General features: G+C 43.0%; 1 protein-coding gene across 2 annotated transcripts in view; it reads right to left on the reverse strand.

The window, feature by feature from the left end:
* LOC147899483 (Thioredoxin superfamily protein) overlaps positions 1-16,187 on the reverse strand; it is a 128,957-nt gene that overhangs the window by 27,420 nt on the left and 85,350 nt on the right. For both annotated transcript variants that reach the window (XM_087378445.1, XM_087378446.1), the window contains exon 5: positions 11,470-11,511. In XM_087378445.1, the coding sequence (XP_087234571.1) occupies positions 11,470-11,511 (42 nt within the window). The remainder of the gene's footprint in view (positions 1-11,469; positions 11,512-16,187) is intronic.

Raw genomic sequence — 16,187 nt, forward strand, 5'->3', positions numbered from 1 at the left:
GACCTCAAATGGAGTTTTTCCAATGGAGCTATGAACTGTATTATTGTATGCAAACTCCACTGCGGAAGGTACTTTTTCCAATCTGATTTATGATCAGCCACGTAGCATTTCAAATGGTCTAACACAGTTGAATTTGCTACCTCACTTTGACCATCAGTCTAGGGGGAGAAAGGAAGAAGAACAATTCAGGTTCGTCCCCATATTGTCAAATAAAGCTCTCCAGAATAGGCTAGTCATTCTGGGATCTTGGTCACTGACAATGGACTTTGGCATACCATGGTGCTTAAAGATCTGAGCCATAAAAACTTTGGCTATATGGTCTGCCTTAATGATTTTGCGTACCGGAATAAAATAGGGATGTTTGTTGAATCTGTCTATGATGGTCCCTATCCCATCATTCCCTGTCCTTGATTGTGGAAATCAAAGATAAAGTCCATTGCTATGTTCTCCTGTGGTGCCTGAGGCACAAGAAAAGGCATCAATAGGCCAAGTTTCTTCCGTCTATCATACTTAACTTTCAGGCAAGTAAGGCATTCTGTAACAAACTTGTATATATCCTTGCGCATGGCTGCCCTACTAAAAAATCTCTCTCCAAAGCTTGAGTGTAGCTGTAATTCCTTTATGTTCAACATACGGAGGTGCACGACATCCCTCTAGACTAGTCAGTCTCATGTTTTTGTAATGTAGAGGCAGTCATTCCTCATTAGATACCCATTTTTATAGAGTATTAACTTGAAGATTGCCCATCCTGCACATGCTGCATTATTTCCCCAAAGTTTGGGTCACTGACATATTGTTCCCTCAGCTCTTCAAGATCCCTGCAATAAACATATTGACCTGAGTTCTTCAAGATAAGAGAATCTGAAAATGAAACATGGACAGTAGATTTGCCCAGGCCCCATTTCATGTGCTTTCCTAAGAGCTTAGTCTATGTTAGGAAATACCTCAAACTTTGACGATCAGTTTTAACAGTAAAACCAGCACCCAGGAGATAATGTTTCCATGTGTTTATGGCATGTACTACAACTAGTAACTCTTTCTCAAAAAACCCATATGCCCTTCAGCATCTCATAATCTTCAGCCTTCATAAGCCACCATGTGACCATCTGATGAAGAGGAACCCCAACACACTCTCCACATGCATCACAATCCACATCAAAGGGCTTGTACAGATCAAGGACAACCAGAATGGTCTGTAGTCAACTTCCCCTTGAGAGTATTAAATGTTGTCCTTTGTCGCTCATCCCCTTTGAAGGCTGCATTCTTCTTAGTCAGATCGTAAAGTGGAGCGGCAATATCAGAAAAGTGCCTGATAAACCTCCTATAATAGGAACAGAGACCTAGAAAACTGTGTACTTCATGTATGGATGTCATCTTAGACCATTCTTGAATGGCTTGTATTTTACCAGGGTCCATTTGTATCCCATTCTTGGAAATGATGTGACCTAAATAATGGATCTCCTCCATGAAAAATTCCCTCTTTTTACTATTTGCTTAGAGCTAATCATTATGCAGTTCTTGGAAAACAATCGCAAGATGCTCCTTGTGCTCTTTCAAAGCAGACAGACTTACCCCTTCCTTGAATTTCTTGCCCTTAGATCTTTTCCTCTTCTACCTACCCTTTTTCATTCCATGATGAGTTCACTTCCTAGGAGAAGAAAAAGAGTTGTTGCTGGAGGAAGATAAACTGGAAGAGGAATCAGAGGGAGAATGACTACGCTTCTTTTTTCCATGCTTCTTGCCTTTCGTACCATGATCCCCATCCGTTTGCGAGTTGAATCCTTGGCACACGGTAAGGGGACATCTTGGAGCAAAGCACATGTGCGTCTACGTCAACATGACCTTCATTGAAAGATGTTTCAAACGTGGATCCTTTTTAAGTTCTTTGAGCTCCCACATGCCCAATCATAATGGTTGTGTAGTTCCTGGATCCCCTGCCTTGCGGATAGGTGCGATAGTGTTAAGAGTCCAAGTGCGTGGGAAGCCAAGGCAAACGGCTTCATTAAATAGCTTTGCGGATCGGGGCGAAGAAATTAATCCCATATGCAATGAATTCAGTGCATAGACCCTCATGATCTTTCGCTTGGCCATTATAAAGCTTCATCACCGCGTCCTTAACACCCCCCTTAGTGAGGAGTATACATGAAGTAGGGTGAGGTTGGCGTGACAGCAAGTGAGGAGTAGGCTGATCACAGATGTCATATAATGTGCGTGTACAGTCCCTAGTATCGGTGAGAGGTGGAGGGGACCATCTCTCTAGGAATCTGCCAAAAGTCCTTGGAGTTACTCCTAAACAAAATGTTCAATAATTCCTCCTCATTTTGGCGGATAAACTCTTGTTTCTTTTTGCGTACCAATCTACGATACTCGTGTATTGTGTCAGGTTCAGTCGGAAGATTATGTTTAGTACCGAGTTTGAGTTGGCGGCATAAAGTCTTACACTCATCATCGTACCAACTGTTGCAAGGGACGGTCCCCAATGATGGTGGGCGAGTAGTATGAGGGAAGGCGTGAAGTGCAGCGTCATGGAGTGAATAGGTGATCATGGCAACGCGATCCTCTAGTAGGGGGGTGAAGTCAATATATGTGAGGAGAGTATGAAGGCGTGTTGAGTACCTAGGTGAAAGAGTACGATCGAAATGTGTGTCCTAAAAAGGGCTGTGAGTGATTGGAGGAGTGAAGGTTATAGCGAGGCGGGGTGTAGAAACACTAAAAAAGAGAGAGGTATGGTCAGCCCCAAGGGGGTAGTGGCGTGATGGAAAAGTCAGAGATGTGGGAGGCAAAGGCAAGGGATCCCATGATATGGTCAACAACGCTAGAGCTCCCGCCATGAGGGAAGCAAGTAAAACCACCCGAGGATGGCCATCTATCAAGACCATTATAAATAATGGGATCAAGCATCCTGCCAAGACCTAGCAATGCCTGACCATAAGATGTAACCGAGGCTCACCTATCTGCTAAGACACACAACAAGCGTGTATCCTCTAGGTCAATATTTGGTAACATAATAATATTTGAAGTCGAGGAGTGATACCAGACGTGCTCTTGACGTGCTCCTATCCTCGTGTTGAGAAAAGATCCCATGTCCAAGATCTATGCATCCGTGCTTGACTCTTAGGTCAGCCGATTTGTAGAGATGCAAGGGCCCAAAACATATGGACAAGCTAGGTTCCGACATGATCATGGGACCATGGATCACATTCTCACACTCAGATGTATCATTAAGAACACGAGAGCACGGAGACAAAGGGTTTATTGTTGCTTTGTGGATTTCTACAAAGCCTTTGATACCGTTCCCAGGGGCCACCTCATCAAGCGCTTGCAGGACTTAGGTTATGATCAGGTCATCATTTGGGCAATCATGGCACTTTATGAGAGAATCTCAGGCAGGATTCGGACAGGGGCTGGTTAGACAGATGAGATTCTGAGTACGATTGGGGTCAACAAGGATGCCCTTTATCACCCACCTTGTTTGGCCTTTACATCGATGAGCTTTAGGCAGTCATGCAGAAGTTAGGGGGGACGGGATGCTCTCTTGCTGGCACTCTGATTCAGATATTGCTTCATGCAGATGATGTGGTACTTCTATCATCCTCAGCAAAGAGGCTCCAGAGCCATCTCGATGCACTACAGTCTTTTTGTGAGTCGCATAATCTAAAGGTCAACCTTGGTAAAACCAAGGTTATTATCTTCAATACATCTCAAGTCGTGATGCATCGAGAGAGTTTTACCTTTGACAGGTCATCGGTAGAGATAGTTTCAGCATATACATACCTAGGGGTTATCTTTTCCGGACCCATTTTTACCATGAGACTGGCAATGCAAGCTCTCATGAGCAGAGGGTATGCCTCGTTAGCTAGGTTGGAGAGGCAGTGCTTCCATTCACATTTCCAGGACCCACAAAGCAAATGTCTTCTATTTGACTCCTTGGTTCGACCAGCAGAGATGTATGGCAACCCCTATTGGGGGCCAGACCTGTCAATTACGGGATGGTCCAATGTAGAGCGGCTACAGGTGCTTGTGCTATCACGGATGATTCGGAGTAAGCCGTCAATCCCTCACCATGTCATTCAGGCTGAGTTTGGATCTTCACCATTGCAACTTGATGCAGCTTTCCAGGTCATTACCTACTTATATTGAGTCAGGGCATACGGGCCTTGACCTCCTCCATGCCGTTATCAGTGGACAGGTGACCAGAGATGCTGGTATGCGCACACAGTGAGATGGTTTGAGCGACTGGGGTTACATATGGATAGACTTCCTACAGCATTGATGCGGCCATTCTCCCCAGTGTAGTATCATGAGGTCAACCAGGTCATACGTGAGGATCTTCTACAACTACACACATTTCGGACCTGGTTGGAACCAACTGAGCTCCTTGTGAAGATTAGCTTCTATAGAGATCATTACCTACATATCTAGGATGAGGGGTTTATCGACCCACCAGGGTATACACGGGTTCACTTACCCCATTCATTGAGGATCTCCATTGGGCAGCTTCGGGTCTCTACCTAGGCTCCGCATTGAGAGTGACCGAGTAGAGGGTCTACCTAGGGAGGGGCACATTTGTACTCTGTAGCCCACAAGAGGTTGAGTTGGAGGGACGTTTCATCTTCAGATGCCTTGTTTACTATGAGATCAAGGGGCTATTCTATTGCCTATTCAGAGATAGTTCCGGGATATTATCCTGATTTCTCTCTTATCTAGATCAGAGATGCTCGGCCGCATTCATTCATGAGGCAATAAGGCATCATGAGCACCTACTCCAATCTCAGAGACATGAGAAGCAAACCCAGTTAGACTCATCTCAGAGCATGATCACTTAGTATTGAGATATCGAGCTCCACTCGTGATATGCCAGGGTGACCGTTGTGCATTTATGTCATCGACTTGTTAGCTACAGATGCGGTTGTTACACCTAGGTTAGCTGAGTTTGGTTTGAGACCCACGTATAGGGTTCACCTATTTCTTTTGTGCTTAGAGAGAGTTCTTTTGGCTTTCACAACTAAGAAGAGGAAAACTATTTTCAGCCTCCATCTTTGTGTGTATTTCCCCATTGTGTATGTGAGAAAGCTGCAAGTGAGACTCCTTCATTCTCTCCCACTCTCTTCACATGGTATCAGAGCTCGGTTCGTGATAAGAAGCTCAAAAGAGCAAACCAAGTTCGCGGTGTCTTGGTAAGAGGATCAGTGTTGCTTTCCTTTTTCAAGTTTGGGAGCAAATCTCTGCAAGTAGCACAGCCGGAAAGTGCAAGAGTGCACTGTCTCAGATTGGAAAGCCCTTCGCGGTGTGGCGAGAGGGCAATATATGCTACGGGGCCCGTTTTGGTGGCGGAAGTTTTCCGCAAGCACTCAAAAAAGTGCCATGTTTTTGCTGTGCGACCACTATTCTGCAGGTCGGTGAAAAGTTGCCGCAGAAATTGCATCGTATGCTTGTGCGCAGAGATATTGGGAGTGACAGAATCATTCTTATTGCCTGTTGATGCAAAATCGTCACTAGGAAGTGATTGTGTGGTCAAATACCACTTTCGTCAGTTTTGCAGATTTGCCCTTGTGAGGCAGAAGTTGTGTTTTTTTGCAGTGACAGGATATTTTTGTAGTGTTCTGTAATGGCGTCTGATGCTCTTTCACAGATAGTCACTGAAAAGCTTGACAAGAACAACTTCCCAGCATGGAAGTTTAGAATGACGAATTTTCTTAAGGGAAAAGGCTATTGGGAGTTCATTTCTGGAGCTGAACAAGAACCAGTTATTCCTAATGTTCCCAATCAACAGGAGTTGCAGGCATTTAAAGGCTGGAATGAGAGAGCCAGAAAAGTTATGTACTTGCTGTCTATCAGTATTTCAGATTCTATGATTGTGCATATTCAAGATGCAAGTACGCCGAAGGAGACATGGGATACTTTGACAAAAATATATAGCACAAATACAAAAGCCACGAAAATGCAGCTCAAGCAAGAGTTGCATAATGTGCAGAGAGAAAATATGAGCATCGATGACTACCACATGAAGGTGAAGAAGATTGCAGATGCACTTGCTTCCATTGGGTCGCCAGTGAAAGATGATGATTTAGTTTCTGTGACCTTGAATGGTCTAGGAAAGGATTATGCACAATTCCGGACATCCATTGCCGTCCGTGAGAATTTTCCTGATTTTGAGGAGTTGATTGCTCTTCTAATTTCTGAAGAGCAGAGAAATGGTGGTGCATCTTCTTCAGGAGGAACTTCAAAAGAAGCTGTCTTCTACTCAAATACTGGAAGAGGTAGAGCAAGCCGATCTGGACGTTGTGGCAGAAATCAGAATATGCAGCAAATTCAAGAAAACCAGTCCTATGGAGGAGGACGTGGTAACTTTAAAGGCAGGGGGAGCCAAAGAGATCGTGGTGAATGGCACAGAGGCCAAAATGCAAACAACAATGTTGAATGCTACTACTGTGGTAAAATGGGTCATATGGTTAAAGACTGCTATAAAAAGCAGAATGACATCATGATTGAAAAATTGCAGCAAGGCAATTATGCATCCTCTAGTAGACAGGGTGATGACAGAAATGAGCATTTGTTTATGGTGCAGCACATGACCAACTCTGTGACAAGTGCAGAAGAAAGCAATGATGTGTGGTATGTTGACTCAGGTGCGTCAAACCACATGACAGGTCATGCAGAATGGATGCAGGATGCAAGGAAAATGGAAAGACCAGGATTTCTGGAGACCGGTGATGATATTGCACATCCTATTGTGCAGATTGGTAAAATTCCTTTGTCTATACAGGATGGAAAAAGAAAATACATGTCTGATGTATTTCATGTCCCGAATATCACCAAGAACCTAGTTTCTGTTGGTCAAATGGTTGAGCAGGGCTTGCAGGTCAGATTTAATCCTCATGGATGCTTTGTTGAGGATATGAAAAATAAAGGTCGCTTGATAGCAAAAGGGAAGAAGAAGGGCAGAACGTTGACGTTGGATGCAGACATGCCTGAATTGAGTGCAGCAATGTTTGCACATGGGACCGGTGTAGTTGCAGATATTGATATCAGACATAAACGCATTGGTCATGTTAATGTACAGCGACTTAAATTAATGTAGGCCCAAAATATTGTTGCAGGATTGTCTAAGTTCAAGATTGCAGAAATGCATAAGGTATGTGAAGCCTGTCAATTTGAAAAATAGGCAAGGAAACCATTTCCAAGACATGTTCAAGAGAGTAAGAGGCCATTGGAATTAATCCACTCTGATGTGTGGACTACTAAAGCTGCATCTATTGGAAGCTGTCATTATTTTGTATGTCACTTTTATTGATGACTACAGCAGAAAAGTTTGGATGTATTTTATGAAAAAGAAAAGTGAAGTGTTTGGGCATTTCAAAGCTTTTAAAGCTATGGTTGAAAAAGAAACAGGCCTGCAAATAAAATGTCTAAGATCAGATGGAGGGGGAGAGTACCTCTCAAATGAGTTTGCAAGGTTCTTGCAGGAGCATGGCATAAAGCAACAATATTCATGCAGTCATACCCCACAGCAAAATGGACTTGCAGAAAGGAAACACAGGGATATTGGAGAGGTATCTCGTGCCATGCTCAACGAAAAAGACCTGCCATATTATTATTTGGCTGAAGCAGTTGCTACAGCAGTCTACATAATGAACAGGACTCCCACTGCAGCAATACATGGCATGACGCCAGAGGAGAGATATACTGGTAGGAAACCAGATATTTCTCATTTGAAAGTTTTTGGTTGCATTGCCTATGTTCATGTGTCAGATGAGTTTAGATCTAAGTTGGATCCAAGAGCTGAGAAGTGCATCTTTATTGGTTATTCTTTGCAGCAGAAAGGGTATAGATGCTATAATCCTTCTACTCGTAAGTTTACAGTGAGCAGAGATATTTTTTATGAGATGAGCAATTGGTATAAACCAGTAAATGTGATTGATGATGTAGATGCACAAAATGGTGATGCTGCACAGAATTCACAGCAGTAATCACAAAATATTACTGGACCTGTAGTGTCCTCTAGCAGTGGTTCATATACTTCGCCATGGACAGGCAGATTGAGATCAAGAGAATCTCCTCAAAGCAATGCAGATAGTGGTATGCAAGTATCACGAAAAGGAAAAGAGAAAGTAGATCAGTCCATGGTTGATGTGAATACAGGTCACTCTTATGTGGATGGTGAATCCAGTGGCTCAGAACAGAGCCTTGATGATGAGTTGGGTATTCCTTCTGTTGTTACACCTGGAGTAAGGAAGACAAGGGATGTTTTGAGAGCACCTGGTAGCGAGCCTATTTTGCGCAAGTCTACCAGAGTTAGGTATCCTGTGGATAGGCTGAAATATGATGGATTTACAGCCATTCACTATGCCTATATGGTCAAAGTGATACAAGAACCAGAACCCACTTCTTTTGAGCAAGCCATGGGAAAAGAAAAATGAGAGAAAGCCATGGATGAAGAAATGGATGCCTTGGAAGCAAATGCTACATGGGAATTGGTGCCTTTGCCTAAAGACAAGAATGCAATTGGCTGCAAGTGGATTTATAAGGTGAAGCACAATGCAGATGGTTTTGTGAACAGATACAAGGCAAGATTAGTTGTCAAGGGGTATGCACAGACATATGGCATTGATTATGAAGAAACATTCAGTCCGGTTGCAAGGATGGTAACCGTAAGAGCAGTCATTGCTATGGCTGTATCAAAGGGATGGTCTTTACATCAGATGGATGTAAAGAATGCCTTCTTGCATGGTGATTTACAAGAAGAGGTCCATATGGAGCAGCCACCAGGTTATGTGCATGCTGTTCAGCCTGAGTTTGTTTGCAGGTTGAAGAAAGCCTTGTATGGCTTGAAGCAAGCACCCAAAGCATGGTCTAACAAGATAGGACAGTATCTTGTCACTATTGGCTTTCAGATTTCCAAGGTAGATTTCTCACTTTATGTGAGAAAAACAGAGAAAGGCATTATGCTGCTTGTCATTTATGTTGATGATTTGATCATCACATGTGATAGTGATGAAGATATCCTTCATGTGAAAATGCTATTGAAGCAGAAGCTTGAGATGAAGAATTTGGGAGAGCAGCGTTACTTCTTAGGTATTGAGGTGATTAGATCCACAAGTGGGATATGGCTCTTGCAGAGGCAGTATGGATTGGACATGCTGTCCAAATATGAGATGACAGGCTATAAGCCTATTTCAGTTTCTTTGAAGCAGAATGTGAAGTTGAGCGCAGATGCAGGCGAGCTTCTGGAAGACCCTAATATATATAGACGCATAGTAGAAAGTTTGATTTATATGACTATTACCAGGCCAGATTTGAGCTATGCTGTTGGGTTGATAAGTCAATTTATGCAAGCTCCAAGGAAACCGCATTTGGCTGCGGCTAAACGCATACTGAGGTATGTGAAGTCCACATTGCAGTATGGACTATTTATGAGACTGGGGTTCAGATACAGTTGCATGGATACAATAATGCTGATTGGGCTGGTAGTATTTCTGATAGACGATCTATCAGTGGATATGTGTTCTCTTTTGGGAATGCTGCAGTCACTTGGAGCAGTAAGAAACAGCCTACAGTTGCCTTGTCAAGCACAGAGGCTGAATACAGGGGTGCAGCAATGGCTGCATGTGAGGAAGCTTGGTTGCATAAGCTACTTTGTGATATGCATCAGTCTATAGATGGACCAGTTGTCATTTATTGTGACAACATAAGCAATATACACTTGGCAAATAACCCAGTCTATCATGCTAGAACAAAGCACATTGAGGTGCATTATGACTATGTGCGGGAGAAGGTTCTAGTAGGTTTTATTGATCTAGTTTATGTCAGCACAGAGGATCAGGTAGCTGACATATTCACGAAGGCATTGGGTGCAGAGAAGCTGCGCAAGTTCAGAGACCTGCGCAATGTGCAAGAATTGGATTGAGCTCAAGGGAGAGTGTTGAGATATCGAGCTCCACTCGTGATATGCCAGGGTGACCATTGTGCATTTATGTCACCGACTTGTTAGCTGCAGATGCGGTTGTTACACCGCCCATGAATAATAGCTGGATGACAGCTATCTTTATGTACTCTAGTTAATGGCTCAGTTAGTATGCCACCTAGGTTAGCTGAGTTTGGTTTGAGACCCACATATAGGGTTCACCTATTCCTTTTGTGCTTAGAGAGAGTTCTTTTGGATTTCACAACTAAGAAGAGGAAAACTGTTTTCAGCCTCCATCTTTGTGTGTATTCCCCCATTGTGTATGCGAGAAAGCCGCAAGTGAGACTCCTTCCTTCTCTCCCACTCTCTTCACACTTAGTTCTTTCAGTTGGATCACACGGATGCCTGCTCTACAGGTCTCAGACATGATCACGACCAAGAGCCAGTGACACAACAGCTCAGACAGAGGGTTGATGCACAGATTACACTTGGGGACATTCCCTCCATGTTCAGATTGGGAGCCAGACTGACAAGTGTGAGGGTCACCCTTGTCAGACGCAGACTTATGACAAGGAGAAAGCGTAGGGCTACACCCACTGGGGGCAGCCAGCACTCCATATCTGATTTCATGCTATTACTCCCTCACTCTTGACGAGGGGAGGAGCCACATTGTCTTGGAGCACACTTCATTCTGTCTTATGATGGTAGTAAAGGATGGTTTTTCTGTAGATGATTACTATTATTGTTTGATATACTATGTATGATACAGTTTTCTGTTTTCTGTATGGGTGTGGATGCTCGGTTAGTAGCTCCACCCCTCTAGCTGGATTTGTATCAGGTTTTTTTCAGTCTCATAGACCCATCAGTCTTCCGAAGACTTTTATAAACTTTCTTTCTTTCTTTCTTTCTCATGCTGTCTCTTCCAGAGTTACTTTGGCTCAGCTGTCTCTATTTTCTAGCTGCAAGAGAATCTGAAGTGTTGTTACCAGCATGCTCTCCTGAACCTTCCATCGAGTGTGAATCCCGTCACTCTCTCTCCCCCGAGCTGTGTGGCCCATGTCCTGGCAGGCAGAATTTCCAGTTAGAAGCTTCGACGCTGGCCCCTTGGTGGTATAGAATGATGGGCCTCATCTGATATACACCGAAGAGAGAGAAAACTCCAGTGGAAAAAGGAGAAACTATGACGAGTGAGTCTGATGAGCCGACTCTAAAGGTGAGGGTTTGTCAAGTGGCTGCATAAGGCACAGGCACAGAGAGGATTTGCACAATGGAAAAGAGTAGAGAGTTTCCAGGGACAAAAAAGATTCAGCACCTACCAGAGGTGAAAAGGCACCTAAAACCAGAGCTTGGAAGATTTTAACGAATTGTGAAGTTAAAATATGTGGGTCAGTAAATTGAAATTTCTCAAAATTACATTTGTAGCCATAATCCAATAATATTTATAGAGGAAACCCGGCACATAAAACAAAGTAACATTATCTCATTGATATTTTTTAACAATTCTTTCCACTAGATTATAAAACAGAGTAATAAGTAACACAAAAGAAGTAGCAAGATGGGCATACCTAAGCCTTTGAAAGAAGGCTGCTTACAGAGAAGAAAGATAACTGCAAAAGAAAAGCATGTGAAACTTTCAACCCTAGGGGTTCAACTAAATTATGATAGATTAACACCCCTTAAAGAAGAAAGCATTTATTAAATCATCATCACTAATCATCATTTTTTTGCAAGAGCAGCCTCTTGGGAAAGATGAAATACACTACATTGACAAGTACAGACTGAAAATTAAAAATTTTCAATTAGCAAGTGTAGATGGAAAGCCCTGCTGTATTTTAGCATATAGCATTGAGAACACCTGGATCTTGCTTTCATGAAGTTCAAACCATAGACTTCAACATTGATAGCCTGGACTACATGCTATATCATCCATCCACACCAGAAAGGGCATGCATATCACATTAAAAAAGGTACGGGCAGTTGGTATTCATACAGCTGAGTACAGAGCAACATGCTGAGTTTTTTGTATTTTTATATACTTTCAAAGGGGAGACTTAGCTATGAGAAAGAATACGTTAGAGAGCTTAAAGTACTAGAGTCCTCAACTGGTCACAATCACCCAACAAGTCTCTCGCAGGAAAGAAAATTGCTACAGGGAAAAGGACAAAGCTATGCTTGATCCTGGAACGAGAGTCTCCAAAGCTTCATTTTAGCTACTAGGATAGAGGACTATTTCATTCCATAGCACAGAAGACCTTTGACCATGCCTACTCTTGAGGAAGTGGATGTATATATGTACAAGCCCTAAATGAACCTGAACAATGTAGTAGACATCTTCAGCAAGGTGCTTCCAAGACCGCAAGCTTTACACTTGATTCCATTTGTTATGTGATTCTGCCTTCCCTGTACTTCCACAAATTGCTATATCCTCTTGGATAAACATGTGCAACCATGGCATCAGTTCCAGGTTTCTCTGAGACGTTTCTAGAATACTTCACCCATATCATGAAGAGGCATTTGATAGGTATTAACCCCTGGTATGGCTTTGTAGGCTAGTGTGTGTGCTAGGATAAAGTCAACCTTAGAACTTAAAAAATTTGCCCCATGGGTTGATCAAGCTAGGGCTTTAGGGTTAGACCTAAAAGGGATGTTGCATCCTTCACTTGTATTTCCCTTGCACTAGTGTCATGCTCCAATAACTTCCACACCTCGTTTTCTACTCTTCAGCTCTCTACTTTCCAAACATCCTAACACACTGCTCAATTGGTGAATGAAGACAGTTATGCACCTGGAAATACAAGATGCCACCCTCACCTTCGAGGTAGCACCAATCTTTCTATCGGAAGAACAATGTCTCAAATATTGTTGCCAACATCATTGCCTAGAGCTCTAGTAGCATGATATAGACTAGTGATAGGACAGCAAATCCGACCTGTTGTCACTCTCAATAACATCCAGTTAGACATCATACATACCTTCCAATGATTTGAGAGCAAGGTGAAAAGTTTTTCATAAGACTATTGAATTAAAGTGAACACTTTTGTAAGGCCAGTGTCCTAGTGTCCTAAAGTGAGAGTGTCATAGGTTGTGGGTGTGAAGAGTCCTTGGACCACTTGTGTAGGTCGACCAAGTCCAGTCAGGATTACATTTGTGAGGTCAGGAGATATTCCTCCACTGACCTCACCTATGATGTAGAGTGTGAGGCTGACCAGCCTATAAATGAGGCCCCTTGTACTTGATTTAGCTATCACGCATCAGTACTTGCCTCAATCCCGTGTCTCCATCATGTGAATGCCTGGCTCTCTCTCTTTCACCATGCTTTCTAACATTGTATCAGAGAAGGAGCTCTGCAGCGCCATGGCTTCTGCCTCAAAGCGTACCTATTCCTGTACACCTGCATACTGATCTAAAGAAAATCTTTCTCTAACTTGGTTTTGATCAATGCCACGCTAGTTCCTGGACAGGCACGCTCCCATTTTGTTTCTCTCAGATCATTTGGATTCCTGCATTAGATCTGCAACTATCAGCAATTCATATGGGGGGCGATCTGGGGTTTTTCAATAGCGGTAGGGTGATTTTGCTGAAGACTCTAGATCAGTTCTGTCTTTCTGCTGTCTGTGATATTTCTACCACACGACTATTCTGAAATCAGACCATCGTCTTATCTTTAAGAAGCTTTTGATCTGCGCAGCCTTCTTTTTCAATCATGTCATGTGCAATTTCACCACCTGCAGGTCGTTGAACTGCTTCTTGAGTCGTCACTGCCAGGAGCCCTCCATTCTGATATTGCCACTAACAAATTCGTAGATGATGATGCCGTTTTCTTCTGACCTGGCCATTGTCATCCTTAGAGTACCATCGCTATTCTAAGGGTAACCCTTGGTGATCATATCCTCTGATGGAGAAGCACTACCCATCATTTTTTAATTTACTCCAACTGGTCAACTTTCTTCTGAGAAATGAAGAAATGCACAGAGTTTGATGTTTGCTTCTGTTAGCAGCTTGAGCTAGGGAGTCATCCTCCATAAGCATCCCTTGATGGCATTTCACCCACGCTTCCTTGACAGAACCTGCGCCAACTTGCTCTGCTTCTTTGTTGTCCACGTTATTGAGTGACATTTTTTTTAAAAAAAACTTAACGGCAGCATTCAGACTTGATCACCGTCAACTTATGGAGGTGCCTTACCTGCAGTCCATTATACTTCTATTGCCCAACAATTCTTCTTCAAGCTTGCTGACACAATTGGGAGTTTTTTCCCTTGAGTGACTTTGAGGACCAGTTTTATTTTTGTGCGCTCTTAGTCATGCAATAGGATAAATTGTTCCACAACTGCCTGCTTTACTATTCCACTGCTACGCCATCTTTTCGCCTTCCTACCTTGCCTGGCCACTTCCTTCAAGAATGCAAATTGCACATCATCTGAGATCCTTTAGAAAGTCCATGAGATATATAGTGAAGAAGATGGGGATGCAGATTACAATTCAGCATCTCAATGGAGCAATGGTGTTTCGAAGCATACATGGGTGTGGTTTGGCAACGTCAAGCTAACAAAACCGGACCGGAAGAAGGCTCAACTTTGCAACCTATAGCACAGCAATCAGAGTGGATGTATGCATACATGGTCTTAGTATGATAAAGCCACTTCACAGAGGTCATTACTACTTCGACATTGGAAGTTCCTTTATCATAAAAAGATCTGAAGTGCCATGGCTTGTAGCCCAAAAAAAAAGACATCGAGGGGGGAGATGCCCAACATCTTTACATGTTTAATCCTTTATGTGTGTGTCTCAGGTACTCTTGCCTTATTCCCCCAAAAATGAATGTAATAAAGTAAGTGTGATTTTGTGTGCCTTGTTTCATAAAAGGCTCAATTCCTTGTAGGAGACAAGTGGGGATGCTTTCCTAGACCTATGAGCTGGTCATGCATCCATGCTTAGACATGAGCCTCTCTGGTCATGTTGAACTTCGAGCCATGAGAATATTTAGTTCAATCTCTAAATCAAGCTCAGACTTTAGCCTTTGAGATTATATGGGATGCAATAGTCAGAACGTTGCCATCATGTGTGCTCAGGCCTAGGTGCACCTAAATGTGTAAGAATGCCAAGGGGCAAATGGTTTAATTGTGCCCCAAGAGAGGGGTAAATGGTGTACCAAGCTAAAGGTCTAAAATGATGACATGTGGCAGAGGGAACCATCTAGGGAATTGTGGGCTTGTGGATAGGCATGAAGGAATAAAAGTTACGTATCTTTATACACATGCGATCCACAAGAGAGGCTGGGAGGAAAAACGGATGCCATCGCCTGTGAGCTAGCCAGTGAATCAACGAAAACCAGAGAGATTAGAAATTGTACGTATCATTTGGTATCAGAGCGCTGGTTATCGGAAAAGGAGGGATGAAGGTGGACGAACATTGCACAAAAGCAAGCTACGTTAAATTCTAATAGCGAGGCTGTCGCTCGGCTTTTATTGTCTGACCTTGTAGAGCTATGACTGTGAACGTTGCGCATAAGCATGTCGAGATTTATTACAGGCCTTTCAATTACGTGGGCTACATCGACGTCATAGTTACCAGACGCGCAAGCTTTGACGCTCTCAGTCTGGTTATGAGAATTTGGTGAAGGGGAGGAAGACTCACTCACAAACATATCAATTATGTCATTGGAAATGGCAGTTACACTTGAGACCGCTGCAATTTCAATTCCAAAGCTAGGCATACGATCGGCGCTGATGTAATATACTTTACTAGCTTGGAAAAAAAAAAAAAGCTTTAGAGCTCAGGTCTTCATGCCTTAGTCGTGAACATGGACGAGCTAGAGTCAACACCAGTGGTCACGTAACTAGCCCGTGGGCTGAGACTGATTTTCAAACAGAGACCAGGCTGGTACAATTACCTGCAGAACAGTAGCTTTCTGATATTCAGTCAACTGCGTGGGTTCAAATAACATCGATTACGTCTGAGAAAGAAGGGCGTCCGAATTCGAGCTTTTCCCTTCTATACAAATTTTCAATTTGCAGTTTATTATTCCTGTACAGCAAAGGGGAATTTGCAGTGAAAAAATAATAATAATCTATTTTCCCTTTTGAAAGAATGGAGACAGAGGGACAAGATTCCAGGGTAAATCCTGGTGAATCTAGAGCGCGATCTACGCAAGAAGTGTCCCATCACACAATGCCTACTCTGGTGGGTAGGATTTCTGTATTAGAAGATGCCATACGACATATCATGAACCAGCAGCTTCAAGTAAACGCTGGTCAAAATGAAATTAGAGAGATGGTGCAAGCCT

This window comes from Dipteris shenzhenensis, chromosome 8, assembly GCF_047967505.1.
Source record: "Dipteris shenzhenensis isolate YYH24624 ecotype China chromosome 8, Dip_SZ_1.0, whole genome shotgun sequence".
NCBI lineage: Eukaryota > Viridiplantae > Streptophyta > Polypodiopsida > Gleicheniales > Dipteridaceae > Dipteris > Dipteris shenzhenensis.